This window comes from Berghia stephanieae, chromosome 2 (genome assembly GCF_034508935.2).
Source record: "Berghia stephanieae isolate SIO BIC M18660-M18661 chromosome 2, UCSD_Bste_1.3, whole genome shotgun sequence".
Lineage (NCBI taxonomy): Eukaryota > Metazoa > Mollusca > Gastropoda > Nudibranchia > Aeolidiidae > Berghia > Berghia stephanieae.
The window spans coordinates 106425562-106444354 of NC_088361.1; the positions used below are offsets into that span (position 1 = coordinate 106425562).

The 18793-nt window shown below is 31.4% G+C and overlaps 1 protein-coding gene across 4 annotated transcripts in view; it reads right to left on the reverse strand.

Annotated features, from left to right (window-relative positions):
- Positions 1-275: 275 nt before the first annotated feature.
- LOC144966167 (leucine-rich repeat-containing protein 27-like) overlaps positions 276-18793 on the reverse strand; it is a 21004-nt gene continuing 2486 nt past the window's right edge. Inside the window, exons 2-12 of one of the 4 annotated variants that reach the window (XM_078902302.1) lie at positions 18159-18351; positions 16307-16456; positions 14600-14870; positions 11327-11485; positions 10194-10279; positions 9004-9086; positions 8456-8535; positions 7884-8010; positions 6214-6274; positions 5229-5309; positions 276-613 (exon numbers count right to left, since the gene is read on the reverse strand). In XM_078902302.1, the coding sequence (XP_078758428.1) occupies positions 5242-5309; positions 6214-6274; positions 7884-8010; positions 8456-8535; positions 9004-9086; positions 10194-10279; positions 11327-11485; positions 14600-14870; positions 16307-16456; positions 18159-18351 (1278 nt within the window). In that variant the 3' untranslated portion in view covers positions 276-613; positions 5229-5241. Of the gene's footprint in view, positions 614-4833; positions 4887-5228; positions 5310-6213; positions 6275-7883; positions 8011-8455; positions 8536-9003; positions 9087-10193; positions 10280-11326; positions 11486-14599; positions 14871-16306; positions 16457-18158; positions 18352-18793 lie in introns of those variants that run through there. The other 3 variants (XM_078902305.1, XM_078902304.1, XM_078902303.1) reach the window with 3 other exon arrangements.

Consider the following 18793-nt stretch of genomic DNA (forward strand, 5'->3'; position numbering starts at 1 on the left):
TTTCATACACACCTTTTCGAACCATCAGCCGGGGTTACTTAGGCCATCCGGGGTTACTTAGGCCACTTAATATAATACAAAAGGTTGCTTTAAAAAAAGTTAAATTCATGAGTGCTTATTAGATCTATTGGGCTCTAATTATTTAAAAGATAAAAGCTACATGTAATTTATCTTTTAAAATAAGCAATCTTGTTTTCAGTAAGTGGCCTAAGTTACCCCGGGTGGCCTAAGTAGCCCCAGTTGACAGTATTTTTATCTTACAGCAGTGCTTGCTCCTTAATTTCTCAATTTGATATGAGGAAAATAAAACAAGCTCTCCGCATTGCTGCATCACTATTCCCATTTATTGTATGTAAATGCATTATTGACAAAAGTAAGCACATTTACAAATTAAATTTGATGTTGTCTGTGATGACTAAGTTACTAACAATGGGTAATAACTTAATAACATACCATACTTTAATGCCATTTATATTATGTACAAACTTTCTTTTATAAGATCGTATCAAGTTTTCTTGCGTGGTCTCATGTCCGTGACGTCAGCTGAGTAAGCTTTGAATCGATACTCTATCTCAATCCTGTGTGCTAATAATTCGTTGTGTAGCTCCTCAGCCTGAAAAAATAAAGGAAGAAAAGTTGACACTTGTCATGGATGATTGAATTCATAAGGTTCAGAAAGGGATCAAATTTTATAGTCTTACAAATAACAATAACAATAATAATAATAATAATAATAATAATAATAATAATAATAATAATAATAATAATAATAATAATAATAATAAAAATTAATAATAATAATAATAGTAATAATAATAAATAATTTATTTTTAAAAAAAATAAAATTTATTTAGCCTTTGCGTGCCTAAAACTTGAAATTATACACTATGTCCACAATTTCTGAAATCTAAGGGGACCACATGTGTAGAGGGTGCAAGATAGTGCTTTATCGATTAAGGGAGAAGTGCTCTGTATGAACTACTGTTATTAAAGTGTACTAAAAATATTACAACTATCTGCTATCATTATAAGTGTATTGCTTTGCAAAATGTGCCATGTGGGTATCGTAAGAACTATAAAAGTGACACTTGTTCAACATTTTTAACCAACTTACATTGTTTGACTAGTAATTCAGAGTGCTAATAATGCCAGATCACATGAACACTCTCATCGCAGATTTTTCACGTTTCGTGCACACTATTTCAGGATAGCTGTCAAAATTTGAGTTGCCATACAAAACAACTATGAAAGCAGATCATAAGCTCATAAAACATAACAAAACCTGTTGTAAATAGCGACGAGGGGACGTAGAAAGGCTGCTTTACTCCCTCACCTGATTTGCTTGTGATTGGTCAATTCATTGTTTCGCATGAAGCAATTAATTTCGCAAGCTGCAAAGCGCTGGTTTGCGTCACAGATCTTAAAGTTACGAAGCCGCAAGATTCGGCTCAGGTGAGGGAAAGTGTTAATGATGTTTCAGTAAATGAAAAAAGGTCTATCAGAACTATAAGGTCCACAAAGCCTGTGTTAAGCCTACTTTAGGTAGTTTGTAATATTCTATCAGTTGCTACTATTCTCTGAATAGAATGCTAATCTACAGCAAAATACTTTCATCAAAATCAAACATGAAACCCAGCAGCACAAAAGTTGACCAATGGGTTTCATAAGAATTTCAATTATAATTCAAATCAGAGTGAAAAAAAAATTCCATTAAAATGCAGTCAGTATTATTTCCGCCGCTCCCCCTCCCAATAAAAACAAACCAAATAAAAAAAAAAAAAAAAAAAAAAAGCAAACTACTCAACATGTGATGAAAAAAAAATATCTCTCTGCCCTAAAGGAAAGACACCCCCCCCCCCCCCCCCCCATCTCCCACCAAAATTAACCCAACTTACTCAAAATGTGATGAAAAAATATATCTCTCTGCTCTTCCACCCCCGCTGCCCCTCACCCCCCCCCCCCCCCCCCTTAAAAAAAACCCAAAAAAACACCCATCAAATAATAAAATCACAAAAGCAATTTTAAATCAATAAGCAATACAAATACACCTGGAATTTAAAAGCTCATTTAATCTAAATTTTAAAAAATACTCTTAATTCCTTTAAAAGAATATAACAAAAACTTGATTCCCCCTGAAAAAAAAAGATCCCCTAAAGTAAAAGAAATACAATTTCTTTAATAAATAATAAATAATTATAACTGAAATCAAAATTGACAGCGGCAGGTCATATTTAAGGGGGAAAAATTAAGATGAAAACAAAAGATTCTATTATTTTATGGTGAAATTGAAATTAATTGAGGAAAGGAGTAAAGAATAATAAATTCTTACAAGATTGTATATTTTTATATTTTTTTATATGTTTTTTATTTTTGTCAAAAACAAAAGGAAGTGTGCATTTTATTCTACACATGCTCAATGAGCAAAAGATCATGCAAAATAGCAGGCCACTCTAATACTATTTTGGTTGGGCATTGTCTTACTGAAAGATCATATAGACTGAATGAAGTTGACGTCATTTTGTTCTTTGTTTTTGTTTAGACCACCAGTTGGGTGATCAGTTCTCAATAAGTTCTCTCAATCAGACTATAAATGTTTACGTTTACACACATAGTTTTGTGTGTTGTTGCAATTGATTTAGTGGGTGGAACTGGTGAGTTCTTTATTTAACAGCAAAGCATCAGCTAAGATCATGTTTTGTTGCTCAATTAAAACATCTTATTCCTCACAATGCTGTCATTGCAATCAAACAACTTGTTTTTGTGATGCCAAAATATGCCTATGAATCTGTTCCGAGTCAAGTTTGTAGCAAATTTTCCTCGGAATGTTCTTTGCACTAAACCCAGCAACAAGAAAAGGGTTTCTCAAATGATGCATCAAAATGTAAGGATTCTTGTGCTCCATTTGCAACCAACTGGATGTAATTCTCATTGTGCAAGAATGAGATTGAAGTCTAATAGTGTTTCCATGGACATCAAAGTGGTGTGCAACAACACTCACCCAAATATGGTCTTAGCGTAACTAATGCTTTCTATTTTGCTCTTCAGTCAGTCTTGGCATCGTTATTTTCACTCAAACTGTTTGAAATTTTATTTCCCCTTCATTCTGACTATAAATGCATTTATTACCTTGTGCACAACCATAAAAAAAATGCTAATCCACTCGCTGCAATTGACTATAACACCCCCTTATCAAGACAAACAAACAAAAACGATGCAGTGAACGATTGTTACGAACATTATTATTATTATTATTATTATTATTATTATTATTATTACTATTATTATTTTTATTTTATCAGACATGATCACATCCTAGGTTTTTTGGTGTCAGTGTTCTTCCTATTTTTTTCACTTATTGAACAGATGTGTAAAAAAGTAATATATACACAATTTTGCTATTGGTGAATGAAGAAAGGGTACATTTTATATTATCTTAAGTTTGATTTCATCCTAGTATTAAATTAGATATCTTAATAAAGTACCAAATAAAACCAGTAAATTGATGTGGAATCCTCATATTGTATTTAAGACATGGCGATAAGTGTTAAGATTAATATAATCAAGACGTGAGCGTTAGAGGATTAAAGCAATTTGAAAACAAATGCATCAGAAAAAATTCTTCAAACATGAAAGTATTATATTTCAACAACTAATGCAAACATTTAACAGGGAAAATAGAAATAGAGAATGAAACAAAAGATTGGCGGAATGCCATAAATATCTACAAAAGAATCTGAAATACGATTTATATTTTTAAATTAACATATCAATTCAAATAAGTTATATTTAAGTTATTTTGAAATCATTAAAAAAATTGTACAAGCATCTAAATGAATATATATTAAGGTGAGGTCAAGGAATGGAAATTTCAATCCATTTTTTTAACCTTAACTCAGTCTTTTAAATTTTGTTAGGATCACGCATGTCTACTGGGTGTCTGATACATTAATCAAAATGATCACCAGCAGTGTGAAAACTGACTATAAAACCATGCATAGAAATAGGCATAGATGTATATAATATGATTATTTCGTGTAAAGGTTGTTTTAACAACATGGAAGAATAATAATTTAAAAAAAAACAAAACATGTCTTATGTCTGTGTTAAAAGGAAATCATTTCATTTAGTTAAGTGAGTTCGATTCCATGTTAGGCCTAAATTTCCCATTGCTAAATCTTTTCTAAGGCAGTGAATTAATGGCTGGGTGCCGTCTGATCTGGTGACAGTAAAGACAGTGCAGAAAGGAGCTGGTCACCATAACTCATGATATCGATTACCCAGAACACGCAAACAAAGCAATCTTTACCATCATCAAAAATAATAAATATGTTACCAATACGTGACATTTTCATTATCCAATTAAATTTGATCTTTGATGATGAGAACGATCACGAAAAGGGATGTTTAAATGTTCATTCGTTAAGAAGAGATGGATTTATTATCATGGTTAATAATAACTAAGGCCTGAATCCCAGCTACCCAAATGACAGATTGATTTGAACTTCATTGCTTTATCCTTCTTACTCTTCTTAACATTATTTTTATAAATTCACATTGCATAAAATCTTATAGTAACACCTTTTATTATACATTTTTTTGGGTATCATCTTTTCTCCTAAAAACTTATCATCAATATATAAACTGGCCTTGCCCATGAACAGCTTTTCATTTACTCAAGTACAGAAGATACAGCCACAAATACATGAATACACTTTTGACATAATAACTAGGAATACATTGATTATTCTGCTAAACTTCATAAATAATTTGAAGTCTGCTTAGAAATTGATTATTGTGACATTAAAGCAAACTCTAAGCTAGCTACCAATCAAAGAACTGATTTAAATTTCAAAAACTATGATCAAACATATACCTGACGCTATTTGCTGTAGGGAGAGAAATCGTTAAGTATGATAGCAAAGCATTACAGCTCTGGTTTAAAGTTGAGAAAAGAACGAGTAAGAGCTGCTTATAAAATTGGGGACGGTGGAAACAACATGAAAGTCATTTAACATTGTTTTCTCAAGATGTATGAAACTTGTCTTTTCAGGACAATCAGTTAAGCATTTTTAAAACATTTGAGAAATGTGATTTTTTTTCTCTTTTTGCACAGCTCTTTGTGTATTCTTTCCTCAAAAAATATGATCATCAGCGCCCTCTCCCTAGTTTATTTTTCACATAACAAAGGTTTCTGTTTGATTTTAATGGTATAATCACGACAAACTTACCAGTGCAGCCCATTTAAAAAGGGCTTGGAACAGAAGATGGTCTAGATAAGAAATGCTTCTTTGTGATGTCTCTAGATTTTCCTATGATATGCAGATTTAATACAAAATACATATTCTAAGTTTTAAATACAAAATCAGTTGTTACACAAAATGTTATTGGAGAAAAAAAAATCAAAAGAGATTTTAAAAAAAGATCTTTAAATCATGTAATATTATTGCAAATGATGAAATGATGAAATTAAAATTTGTTAAAAACCATATAAAACCTCAAAATGAGTTCGAACCCTTATGTAAGATCAAATTTGAGTAAATAAATTTATATCAAATTTCCTATCTGTAATCTCAAAATACACAACTCAATTTGTTGGCAGAATAAAAAGCTGTCACATCTAATGAATCGGGTGCATGAGTTAGTCTGTGAAATGAAGATGGCCTCAAATTGGCCTGAATTTGATGATCTATATGATTGTTATAAAAAGTTCCACGTTAAATGTCATATAAATTTCAATATAACATGCCCAACACTTCTTATTTGATAGCTTCTTTCTGTGAGATTTTTCCACCCCTATTCTGTGAGATTTCACCCTCTCCATATGCATCCTCTATGTTCTTTTCTGAGCTTCTGAGTTTCTTGCTATTGTAACACATACTGATTCCATCATTCCTTGTCAGTCCGTGCCAGTTATCTTTTTATTCTTATATATTTAATCTCCGGAAAAAACAACTTCCTCAAGACTTTTAGAGAGTAAGAATAATGAAATCGTATTCATTCCATAATTCAATACATGAATCATTATACAGGTGAAAAAAGTGAACTCATAATGTTTATAACATGCAATATTGGAATATATTCTCACTTTAAAAATCGCTAAATGCTGTGATCAAACATGGGTGTCCATGGTAAAAATTCAGTTAAATTGTGTGATTATATGAAACACATTGTAAATAACAAACATTTATCATTAATGGTTTTGTATATAACAACCTGCGCTCCATGCTTTCAGCTCCTGGTAGCGTTTCATCAGATCTCGTTGAAGATTTTTCACCTGAATGATCAATATTACAATGTTATACAAAATTACAACATGCAAAATATTACAATTTGCAAGAACATAATTTTCACATCATATATTAGTTTAAGTGTAAATATAAAATAAATTAAAAAAAAAAGACATGCCTCTTAAGAATATACAGGTGGGAAGCATGCGAATGACAATAATTAGCATAATTGAATTAATTAAAAAATATGAACCTTAATTTGTGAATGGTTGATTAATTTTGTTATATCATAATAGGAGCAATCTGAGCAATTGGAGATAATAATATACAAAACAAAATATTAGCAATATTACTGAAAAGAACAAAATAGTGCAGAGTACTTTAATAAACAACATAATATTAATGTTTACACTCAATCACACAGTGCTTTTAATAATAAAATATGGGGTACTTCTAAACATGAACATGAACATAAAGTTATCAAATATGCATTAAGTAATAGACATTGGCAGCAATATGAAAGAGAACGTCTAAAGTGAGTATAAGTGTATGTGTATGTGTGCGAGCGCATGCATGCGTCTGCGTGTTTTGTGTCTGTGAGTGTGTGAATTTTTGGGGTGGGGGGGCTTCGGATGATGTAGTGGAATTGTCAAAGTAGTGGGTATATAGAATTGTCAAAGTAGTGGGTATATAGAATTGTCAAAGTAGTGGGTATGTATATAGAATTGTCAAAGTAGTGGGTATATAGAATTGTCAAAGTAGTGGGTTTATATTATTTAGTAAGAAGCTATTTCAGCTAAGGACGTCTATAGGAATTGAAAACACCACGACCAATATTCTGAGAAAAAAATAGGTTGGGTGATTAAACCAATGATGGAAGAAAAATTGGTGAGGGCTATAGTGTCATTAGAAAAAAAATAGCAGAAAAGGAAATCTTTTATAAAATTGTCTTGCCTAAAAAAACCCTTTTTTTTTTTTCATTTTGACAATTAACCTGCACCAATTGATCGACCAATGCGTTTATATCTCTATACACATTGGGTATAAATTCAGACCAGCAAGCATTATTAGATTTACAAAAATGTTTCTCTCATATCTTCTATTAATATGTTTTGTTTATTTTTATTTTCAAACAGTAAAAGCGAAGCAGAGCCTCATATATAATGTTTAACACAGCAATACTTCCTCCCTCCCAAAAAAAAAAAAACTATTAAAAAATAAAAAAGAAGAATAACTCTCAACACTCCCCCCCCCCCCCCACTTCACTCAAAACAAACAATCAAATAAAAAAATAAAGAAGACAAAGAAAAAAAAAACCTTAACAAAAGAAGCCTCCCCCCCCCCCCCCCCCCCCAAAAAAAAAAAAAAAAAAAAAAAAAAAAAAATAAAGAAAGAAAATAAAAAAAAGCGAAAATCCCATCCCAAATTTAAAATGAAAGGGAAACCTTAAAAGTAGAATCATATACACTTTCAGACTTATACAAATTTTAACATCTTAAGTAAAATATGGACTTCAAGGTAGGGTTGGCTCAGGAAGAATCTAACCACACACATAAGATAATACATCAGTCCACAACTTTAAGTTTCAAGGGGGAAAAATCAGCACACAAAGCAAGAAAGGTGAACTCTAAAGAATTTTTTTAATGTGTCACTCACGACTTGGAGTTCCCTTTTGGCAATTTCCATCTCGTGCTGTGGGGTTCCCTTTGGCTGTTTACGCCTCTCCACCATTGCTGCTGTGTGATCCTTTATCCGTTTCTCGAGTTCTCTTATATTAGCTTGTCTGAGAAGATAAACGTAAGAGATGTTCAATGTTCTGGTGGTGACGATGATGATGATGATGATAATAATAATAATAATAATAATAAAAAAATAATAATAATAATAATAATAATAATAATAATAATAATAATAATAAATAATAATAATAATATTAATAATGATAATATTAATAATGATAATAATAATAATAATGATAATAATAGTACTACTAATAATAATTATAATAATAATAATAATAATAATAATAATAATAATAATAATAATAATAATAATAATAAAAATAATAATAATAATAATAATAATAGTCATAATAGTCATTATAATCAAAGCATGTCTTTTATTCTTTGCTGAACAAATCAAAATATTCTCTATACAAAGTGATGGGCATAGTTTGTATATAAAGGCCAAAAGTCACATATAAAAAAATGGACAGTTCAAAAGCTAACTTTTCCATTTCTATCCTTTGTTTTGTTGCTGGCGAAACTGCCCTTTGACGTCTTATCTCTTCCTCTTTTCTTCTGTCCTCCTGAAAAGTTAAAGTAAATGGGGGAAAAAAATCAAAATAAATGAAAACAAAACATTGTCATTAATCAATTATGATACAAGAATACTATTAATTTTTTTTGATGACAAGATTAAACCTTTTTTCTTTAAATCCACACCTTTTGGACCCCAATATGCTGCGTTAATGAATTGCAATTGGCAATAGAAAGGGGTCAAGGGTAATTACTCATATATATTTATATATATACTATAAATATATAATTATTGATGGAAGTCCTGTAGTTCAGACAGTGCTCTATAAATCAAACAATTCAGAGCATATTAAATGAGTAAAAAACAGCTCATATTTCGTCAGACGCTGTTTCTATAAATAATGCATTTTATCAGTGATGAAACGCATTGTGAGTAGAAACAGTATATATATATGTATGGTATTCTCTATACTATATAGGTATCTATTACCACATTAAGATTTGTGCCCACTACTTACTTTCATTCTGGCTTCTTTGTTCAGCACCTTCATCATATCCTTTTCTACAGCAAATGGAGCTTTCTCTGCTGTTTCATCATAATCTGAAAATGTTTAATAACACGAAACTAAATAATTAATAAAGCTGTCCTATCAGGGCTAATTGAAAACATTGATTCAAACAAACAAATTTTCTTTACATAAATTTAAAACCTCCAAATACTTTGTCGGCTCAAAACGACTCGGCAACCGCCCCCCCCCCCCCCCCAAACCCCCTCGTAAATTAAAAAAGACAAACCAAAAATCAAAACCACAACGACAACAAAAAAAACAAAAGAACAACAAACACCCTGATAAAACACGATTGATGCTCTGCATGCCTAAACACAAATCAATAATGTGATGCAACAGCCAATGAACACAGAGTGCGAGCCAAATTTAAAAAAAATGTTTTTTCATCATTTCGACTCACAATGCACCTTCAACGTAATAATAGGCTTGGAGTAGATATTGTCAAGATTAGTTCACATTCATGATCACTCCATTTCTTATGGATCACAGTTCATTTGCATGCTTCTGGATTATTATTTTCACCACTTTATTGGTTTTATTGCAGTGGATACATTTTACACCTATTTCTATTCTACCCGTGTTTCCCCCTTTTTTTAAGCCACAAATTTTATGCGTTGTTTTAAATTCCGCTCAATTTGGAACTCCTTAGTTGCATATCGAATGATTATTTTTGTTTACTTTCCAAGATTTTTCTTCTCCAGAGAGGACCTAGCAAATTTCTCTGTTGTTGATCTGGGATTTAGTAATGTATTAATGTCTTTATTGTTTTTTTGTTGTTGGCTGAAGAAGAGTTTTGAGCCAAAACATTCCGTGTTTTGGTATTTTGTTCTTATTTAATTTGAAGCTGATATGTTCATTTTTTGTTTATTACTTTTTACCGTCCACAGCTTCTAGCAGCCTAGTATCACATACTAAAATAACAACCCATAAAAAAAAAACAACAAAAAAACCCAAAACAAAACAAAATACAATACAAAAACAAACAATACACACACACAAACCCCCCCCCCCCCAAAAAAAAAACAAAAAAAAAAAAAAAAAAAAACCCAAAAAAACAAAACAAACCCAATACAACAAAAAAACCAACTAAACAAAACAAAAACAAAAAACAAAATGCACATTACAATATGCTAACAAACCTTCTCCTGGAACCAGGTCTTGGGAATATTTTTGTCTTTGCAGCACCTTGGCCTCATCTCGCCACGATTTCAAAGAAGCATCATCTCTAATGGAGTGAAATATATAAATGATTCGATTATATCAACAGATACTGCTAAGTGACAGATCATAATATCATAAATTCTCCATAAAATTTGCACGTATGAAAAGAAATGTTTTCAGCCTTGTACAACACAAGGGAAATAATTCCAAATACAAAATTTATTTGAAATGCCTTTCATACTGCCCTGTCATATAATCTATTTTAATAGGGTTTAAGAGAGTGGCTGAAGTAATTCTTAAATCGTCAATTACTTTATCTTTAGTGGATTTTGGATTCTTTTTCAAAACTTTTCAATCTTAAAAGTTGCAGATTTATTGAAATGAATATGATAATAGGAATGGACACAGAAATATTAGCTCTTCATTATATACTTGCTTTTCAAATCCATTTATAGCCCTATTCTCTGTGCCCCTTCTTGTACTGAATTCCATATCTGGAATATAACTGTATTGTTATCATGTAAGATGTCCAGAATAGGACGGACGTTTTTGCAAATGTGGGATAAGATCTAGTATTGTGTTGGGATTAATCGGATGAAGAAAAAAAAATTGAATTTAAAACTAACATCATTAGAATTAAAAATTTAAAGCTTATGATCCTTTAATAAACCAAATTCACTCTTTCTGATAAATGCATTTAATACGCTTCAACAGTCATGTCGTCACTTCCCTCGTAATGATGCATGGTAACTTAGTAACTGGCTCTAAACTATCGGAACAATGGTGGATACCCTTATGAAATATTTCCCCGATGAGCATAAAAGTGTATCCAGAGGAGAAAAACATTACAAATATGATCATGTTTTGACTTTTATACATTCTGATCACAAGACATATGAAAAGTTCTAGCCAGCATGAAGAATAAAAAGTACCGATTTTCTTTGTTTAGAACCATGATGGCCACCGTTGCTGGGCGACGTGACATCATACTATTGAATCCAATTGAAGCAAACTTTTATAAATCAATCTCCAAATTCAATATTTAGTATTAAGTTGACCTTGACATAATGCCAATTTGATTCAGGTTAGTCATGTGGAAATGAAACCTTACTTTCGTCTTTGTAAAATAGCATCAGTCTTTTCTTTAAGTTCCTTTACACGTGCAAGCTGTTTTTCCTCATTCATCCTATATGTGATGTAATCCTGTGGAGGGGGTTCTGTGTAGGGATTTACTTTCCAGTTCATCTTTTGCATTTTTTGAGGTTTCTTTCTGTAAAAAGATATAATTAAATGAATGCTTATTCTAATGAATAAAAGTACATAATAAACCATTTGCTGGAAAATTTATTAATGATAACAAATCAATCTTAATACAAAGTTTTTGGGTTAAAAATACAAATACTACGTGAAAATAAATGAATATTAAAAACTGAATATACGGATGAACGGTTGAGTTATTCTAATTTCAATTTTCCAAAAAGAACAAAAAAAAAAAAACAAAAAAAAATTAAACAAAACAAATAAATTTGAAAAAAGCTAAGAAACTTTGAAATTATTTCAATATACAAATAGTTAAAAGTTATAAATGCTGACAACTTAATTGTTTTCCTAATTCAATTTTTTGTGTTTGTATTATATATATTCATTTCATCGACGACTTGGCAACATGATACACAACTAACTGTATTGTTATCATGCCACTTGTGATAACAATAAAACTAATCTCTGTAGCATATAAGAAGAAAATGCCTATTTGAAAACAATTTATAATGCAGTCCACAAGAAGTCAACACCTGTAGAGATACTTTTTTTCCTCCTTTACTTCAGTTAACAAATCTCTGATCATATCAACAAAATTCGTGTTCAAACAACAAAACAATAAAAACATCATCATCATCAACAACAATAACAAAATAGAACATAAAAAATACAAAAACAAAACAACAACCCCCCCCCCCCCCCACCAAAAAACACCACCACCAAAAAACTCCAAACCCCCCACCCGTAAACGAGCTAAAAAAAACAAACAGAAAAGTGAGTTGAGCAGGCACTTATGTTGATAATAACAAGAAATGAAGTGCCAGAAGACAATAGAGAATAAGAATTTCATGGCGATGGGGACTCGAACCCGCGACTTACTGGTATGACAACTCCTCCTGGCTGGGGAAGGCATAGCCATGTTCTCAACACAAACATATAACATAGAAACGATTGAGACATCGATTAAGCTCCGGCATTTGAGGTGAATATTAATTCGAAAAGTGAGTGGAGCAAGCACTTATGTTGATAATAAAAAGAATGAAGTGAGTCAGAAAGTACCAGAAGAAACTTCATTTCTTAATATTACCAACATAAGTGCCTGCTCCACTCATTTTAATATTCACCCCAAATACCAAAGCTTACTCAATGTCTCAATCGTTTCTATGCTATATGTTCGTGTTGAGAATATGGTTATTGAGCTTAAATTCGGGCTAACAAACTTCGCGGCATTTTTTTTTTTTTTTTGAATGGTGGATAGCTCTGACGGTAGTGCTATAATCTCCCTGTCGTACCAGTAAGGCCGCGTGTTTGAGCCCCCATCGCAGCGAAATTTTTATTCTCAATTGTCTTCTGACTACTTACTTCATTTCTTGTTATTAACAAATAATCAAAAAATAAAAATACCAGCAACAATAACAACGACAATATACAACAATAAAAAACTAAAAACAAACAATAAATCAACGCCTCTCCCCTAATAAAAAAAGAAAAGAAAGAAAAGCAAAGAGATAAGACAAAATTAGCATAAATTCTAAATATTACAGCAAGGCAAGAACATTCTAAGAAATAATAAAAGTCTGAACAAAGGATTTTAAACTAAATGAAAATATTTGATTGAAAATGGCTAAACTGTAAGTGTATGACATGAGTTTATTCATATCAACGATTAAAAATTTTTTTTTTAAATTCTAAAACAAGCTTTCTTGATTGAAATTTTCAAAATTAACAATCGATACATGTGCTCATTGGCAGATGTCAAAATGTTTACATGTGTCATTGAAGATTTGGTAAGTTATAAAAACATTTTGTCCATCCATTACTGTCACATTAATCGGATAATATGTCAAGAAGATACGTCTTTTGAAAAATATCTCGACAGATTAGTCAGATCTCGAGAAGCCTCTTCATGTCTGATATTTATCATGATAGAGTGACAACTCAGGCAAGGATATTCATCAGAAGTTCTGTTTGATTTATAAATAAATGAAAATAAAAATTATTCGCCTGATTTGATTACAAACTTTCAAGTTTTAATTCTTAAAATAGAAGGAAGACAAATGTTCATGATTCAGGCACAATTTCACATCAGTATCTAATTACAGAGCGCTAATGGTAGTAGGAAAGTAGGGAGGGATTTATAAGAGTTAAACAACATAAAAATATAAAAATAAATTAATAAATAAAAAAGATAGATTCAAATAATATAAATTGGTGAAAAGAAACAACAAAACAATGAATAAATGAATAAAGAAAGAAATAAACAAATGGATACATGTAAATAAATAAATAATTAAAGAAATAAACAAAGAAATAATAGCAATTATTGAAATAATAAAAATCAGATAAAAAGGATAAAGAAAAAATAAAAACAAATGAATAGATTTCTTAAAGGAATCCAATGCACTAAACTGAATTCTAGCTCACGCTTTAAAATCCAAATTTCCATTTCCAGTACAAAGACAGTAAACCTAAGTGTATTTTGACATTTTGTTCTATCTGACAACATCTAATTATGCTAATGTTGCTTTACATCAAGATCAATTACAAAAAAAAAAAAAAAAAATGACATTTGACAGAATATAGTCAAGCATGGGTTTTCATGACAATTAAGATTAATTTTTCGTTTCGTTTCTTTTCTCTTTCTTTTTTTTTTTTTGGTTATCACTTTGTAAAAATGAAATTTCAATTTCTATCACTCTATTGGATGCATCTTTAACATAGCGTAATAAAAAAAAAAAATCAAAATCCAAAAATCGATCCAAATACTGTTTCCTTGTTTGTTAGTATTGAATTTATTTGACATTATCTTGTTGAATCAATTTATCTTTCAAATATTTATTGAATTGTTTTAAACTAATGAAGAAATTTAGCCATGTTTGTTCTTTTGTCATATACCTTTAATTATTATATATTTAAAAAAGGTAATCTTTATTTTAAAAACAACAATTTAAGATGAAAAAAAATGATCCTCTTGAAAAATGTTGATGTGATGCTGGTTTAAAACAAAAGATTTTCATTATAACAAATAAATGGTAACGAGATAATAAATTTTTAGCAAAAAAAAAAAAAATGATGCACTTCTTTCTCCACGCATTCATTAATAATAACTTTTATCTTCACTTACTTCTCAACAACCCCAAAAGCTCCTGCTTTTTTTAGCTTTTCTATGTGTTGGTTTCGATGCTCTGTATAACTTGCTGGACGGTGGAGTTCAACTGATTTTGTGCCAAGACTAGAAGGTTCATCCTGCCCATTGCTGACTGCTTGGGCATTTTTCTGTTTTAAGAGCTGACGACGTTTTGCTAAATCCATCATACTAGCTGTGGTATTCCAATCATCAGAACTCGCACTAATTAAATCCACGTAGTCAGGAACATCCCTGCTCAGTTCTAATTCTGAAATGAACATTACATTATACAATTCACAGATGCGTTCATGGAACAAAATTTTTTGTCTAAGCTGTAGTGCTTTTTGATTAACTCTTTTCTCATAGAAGTAATTGACAAAAAATTAAAGATACCAAAATCATATGACAACAGACTAGAAACAGTGGCAACGCATATGCAATACAAAATGCTCATTAAAAATAAAATAATACTTGTGTATAACAGACTTTTGTTACAAAAAAAAAACCCTGTACCCTGGTGAGGGGTGATGCTTATTTTAAAATGTAAATGTAGATATGGTGATATCATCAATGATCTATACTCTATACTGTCTTCATGGCCACATAAGCGCATTGTTGACTTTTTGCACAGGTATTTTTTTTGTAGTTTTGATGGCAAAAATCAATCATAAAAATTTTTTTTTTTTAAATATGAAACTATAATTCAGATTAACTACTGATTTCTCTCATATTGGTGTCAAAATAATAAATGTATAAAACACGGATTTAAGAAAATATACCATTACTACTTCAAAGGATGATATTAAAAGTGATCACATAATAGGTTGATTAAAGAAGTAAATAAATATCTAAAAAGATTTTCAATCAATGATTGACTATAAAGCTTACAAAGTTAAGATGTCTATTGGAAATCTTTGGGTTCAACTGATCGAAAGGCAGAGTAAGGAGGAAGTGACCTGAATTTGATTTGATTTTAAAATGTAATATTTCTGTCAAGTCCCCTTTCTAAAACAAAAACAAAACAAAACAAACTTTAGCATTTATAAAGCACAATATCCATTAAATATGCTCACAGCGCTTACAAAGGGGTCTGTGGCCAACAGAAACACTTAACATGCATGATGAGACATGCTGGTGATATTACTTTTTTTTTTCCCCGACAGAGACAAAGCTGTTTACGGTCAGGTATTTCTTTTTACAACTTAGTGTGGTGAGAGAACGTGAGTAAAGAGCCTTTTCTTAGGATCAACAAAATGCGCTGCTCTGAGTGGGGCTCAAACCCTGGATCTTTCAATCAAAGATGAGACTGACATCACTAGACCACATGGCTGCACAAAGAAGTGATTTGAAACATGCTTGCATACAAAAAGTACTGTAATATTAAAACATTGTAAGATCATATTCAAAGGAAGATGTTAAATGTTTAAATGTAATGGATGCTTAAAAAGCACAACAAAAACACAACAAAAAACAAAAACAAACATAAAACAAAACCCAAACAACAACAAGAAAAAAAAATCCAACAAACAAATCAAAACCCTAAAAAAATTCCTACCCCCGCCCCCCCTCCCCCCCAAAAAAACCCCAAACAAACAAGAAACAAAACAAAACAAAAACACAAAAAAAAAACAAATCGAACCATGAGACAGAATTAATGTCATACATTAGACTTGGTGATATGACAGACATCAATAGCCTACTCACCTAAGTCACCCATTTTGGCATTGTTTTTCGCTTCTATCATTTGCACCAGAAAGTTGAGGATATAACTTGTACCTCTCTCGATAATTTCTTGTGGAGGAAACTCTAGAGGATTGCCGGCAATATTCAGCCCATGCAAACTCTTGACTAGACCTGAAAATAAAAGTACAGAAATATTCCGATAATATATAAAAGTATAAGGTTAAGGTTTTAATTTTAAAATAAAGATTAGAGTAATAAAACTATGATCACCTTCTTATTAACCTATCTTGTCATAGTCTGCTTCAAGTCATAACCTGATCCTCTAGTGTATAGGGTGGTATATATAAATGAGGACCAGATTTTGCCTCATGATTTGCTTGCTGTGGTATTTTAGAGTTGTAAATGCAGTGTAAACTATGGTCTACTGAAATCTGAATAGATATAGGTAGTCTCTCCAGTGCTTTTGTTTAGTGTATTTGAATTTCATATAACCTAAGAATGCGGACCATGACAAAACAATTGGTGTTGTATTCAATCGTCTGCCAGCAATTAAAAATTACAAAATATACTTTTAATCTAAACAATTTAGATCATAGTCATCATGCACTATGTAGTAGCACAATATTGGGAGGGGGGGGGGGGGGGGGTGGTAGATGGCAGCGGCTTCTAATGATTGACTCCCACACCTATTTATTTACACTGGGTCCCATATAGCCTAGCAAGACCTGCCAGTGTCAGATATCATGCTACCCAAACAAACCCCACTGGGATGGACAATCTTTGGCAACCTTGGCATAACTGTAATTCTTTGGCACAAAGGCAGAATACACGGCCTTCCCCAGGACCCAGACTCAAGCCATACTCGGAATCAATTTTTCTTTTAAATCTTTTTTAAAAACACCTAAAATTCGTAATTATGATCGTTTAGACGAAATTTTCTTCATCTAGTCTACTGTAATATAATACCAAATTGACTCTGTGGATGGATATGGAAATGCTACTGATTTTCTTTTTAATTTTGAAAATTTATCTTAATGCATTCACAAATTGAACATTTCAAAAGATGATAGACTGGTCATCTTTTTTCTTCTAAATGCTGAAGATTTCAAATGAATTACTGTGGACCTTGTTATGACATGAACCCCGTTCCAAGCATAAACTCTCATTATTCCCAAGTTCTCATTATAACAAATTTTCATGGCGAAAAAACAAGCGACCATATCTTAAGTTCCAATAGTTTTAGTTTTTGATAATTTTATGTCACATTTTGGAAAAATTCACATTTTTTAAGGCAAATTCTGCAGGAATAGTCACTCTCTTGAACTACCTTTGGTTTTGTATTTCTTTTGTATATATATATATATATATATATATATATATATATATATATATATATATATATATATATATATATATATATGTCTATATATATATATATATATATATATATATATATATATATATATATATATATATATATATATATATATATATATATTTCATGATGAAACTTCAAATTATAGCTTCTTTACTCAGATCATGTTCTTGTAAATGCCGATCTGTGGATCACTCCGTGTTTTTATAACATGTCTACTTACAATGGAAAATAGAAAAATAATGCTTGTTATTTCTGATGCTGTTAAACCTATAGTTTTAGCGTATGCTAATCAGAGCAAGTGTGAGCCAATGGCATAATGATAACTTTTCACTTTGGATTGGGAGGTCCATCCATTTCTGTTTAATTTATTGTGAGTTCCATCCTATCACAAATTACTTTCAATATGGTAGTGCCACCTTTAAAAAGTGATGAGAGGAAAGGCAACCAAAAAAAACCCCAACAAAACAATAACTTGAAACCTGGAAGCCAACTTACCCAACTCCAAAGGGAGATTACGAATATCATTTCCCTCTAGAAGTAGATTCCGAAGACATGTATGGCTGGCTAAGTAGACAGTTGGAATGCGACACAGGCAATTATTCCTCAAATCTAACCATTGAAGCTTTGGAAAGCACTTGAAAAACTCATCTGGCAAGAAGCTTATGTCGTTCCCTTCCAAATAGATGAACTGAAAATGTTAGAGACTCATATCATAATTGTTACTAATGAGGAATGTTTTCAAAAAAAATCAAAACCAAAGTAGCTTCAGTCAAGGATAAATATATCCACAAAGAAGTGGCAGTTCGGACTCGAGTCTGAATAGTCTCCCATGAGCTATTCAGAATTAACCTCAAATGTGCGCGCCCAAATGTAAGGGGGGGGGGGGGGAAAGGGGAGGGGGGCACAGTGCGGCCAATAGGCAGAGTGTGGAACTGATAGAAGAAGAAGAAGAAGAAGAAGAAGAAGAGTTCAGAGGAAATTCTGTTTTCGTAGTGTTTTTATGCACCTCCGTTGACGGTGTATCTTAACGGATCGTTTTTATACACCTCGGTCACGTATGCGCATCCCACCCAATTTCATCAGCGATATCGTGTTTCTGTATTTGGACATGACGAAAGTTACATCGTGAC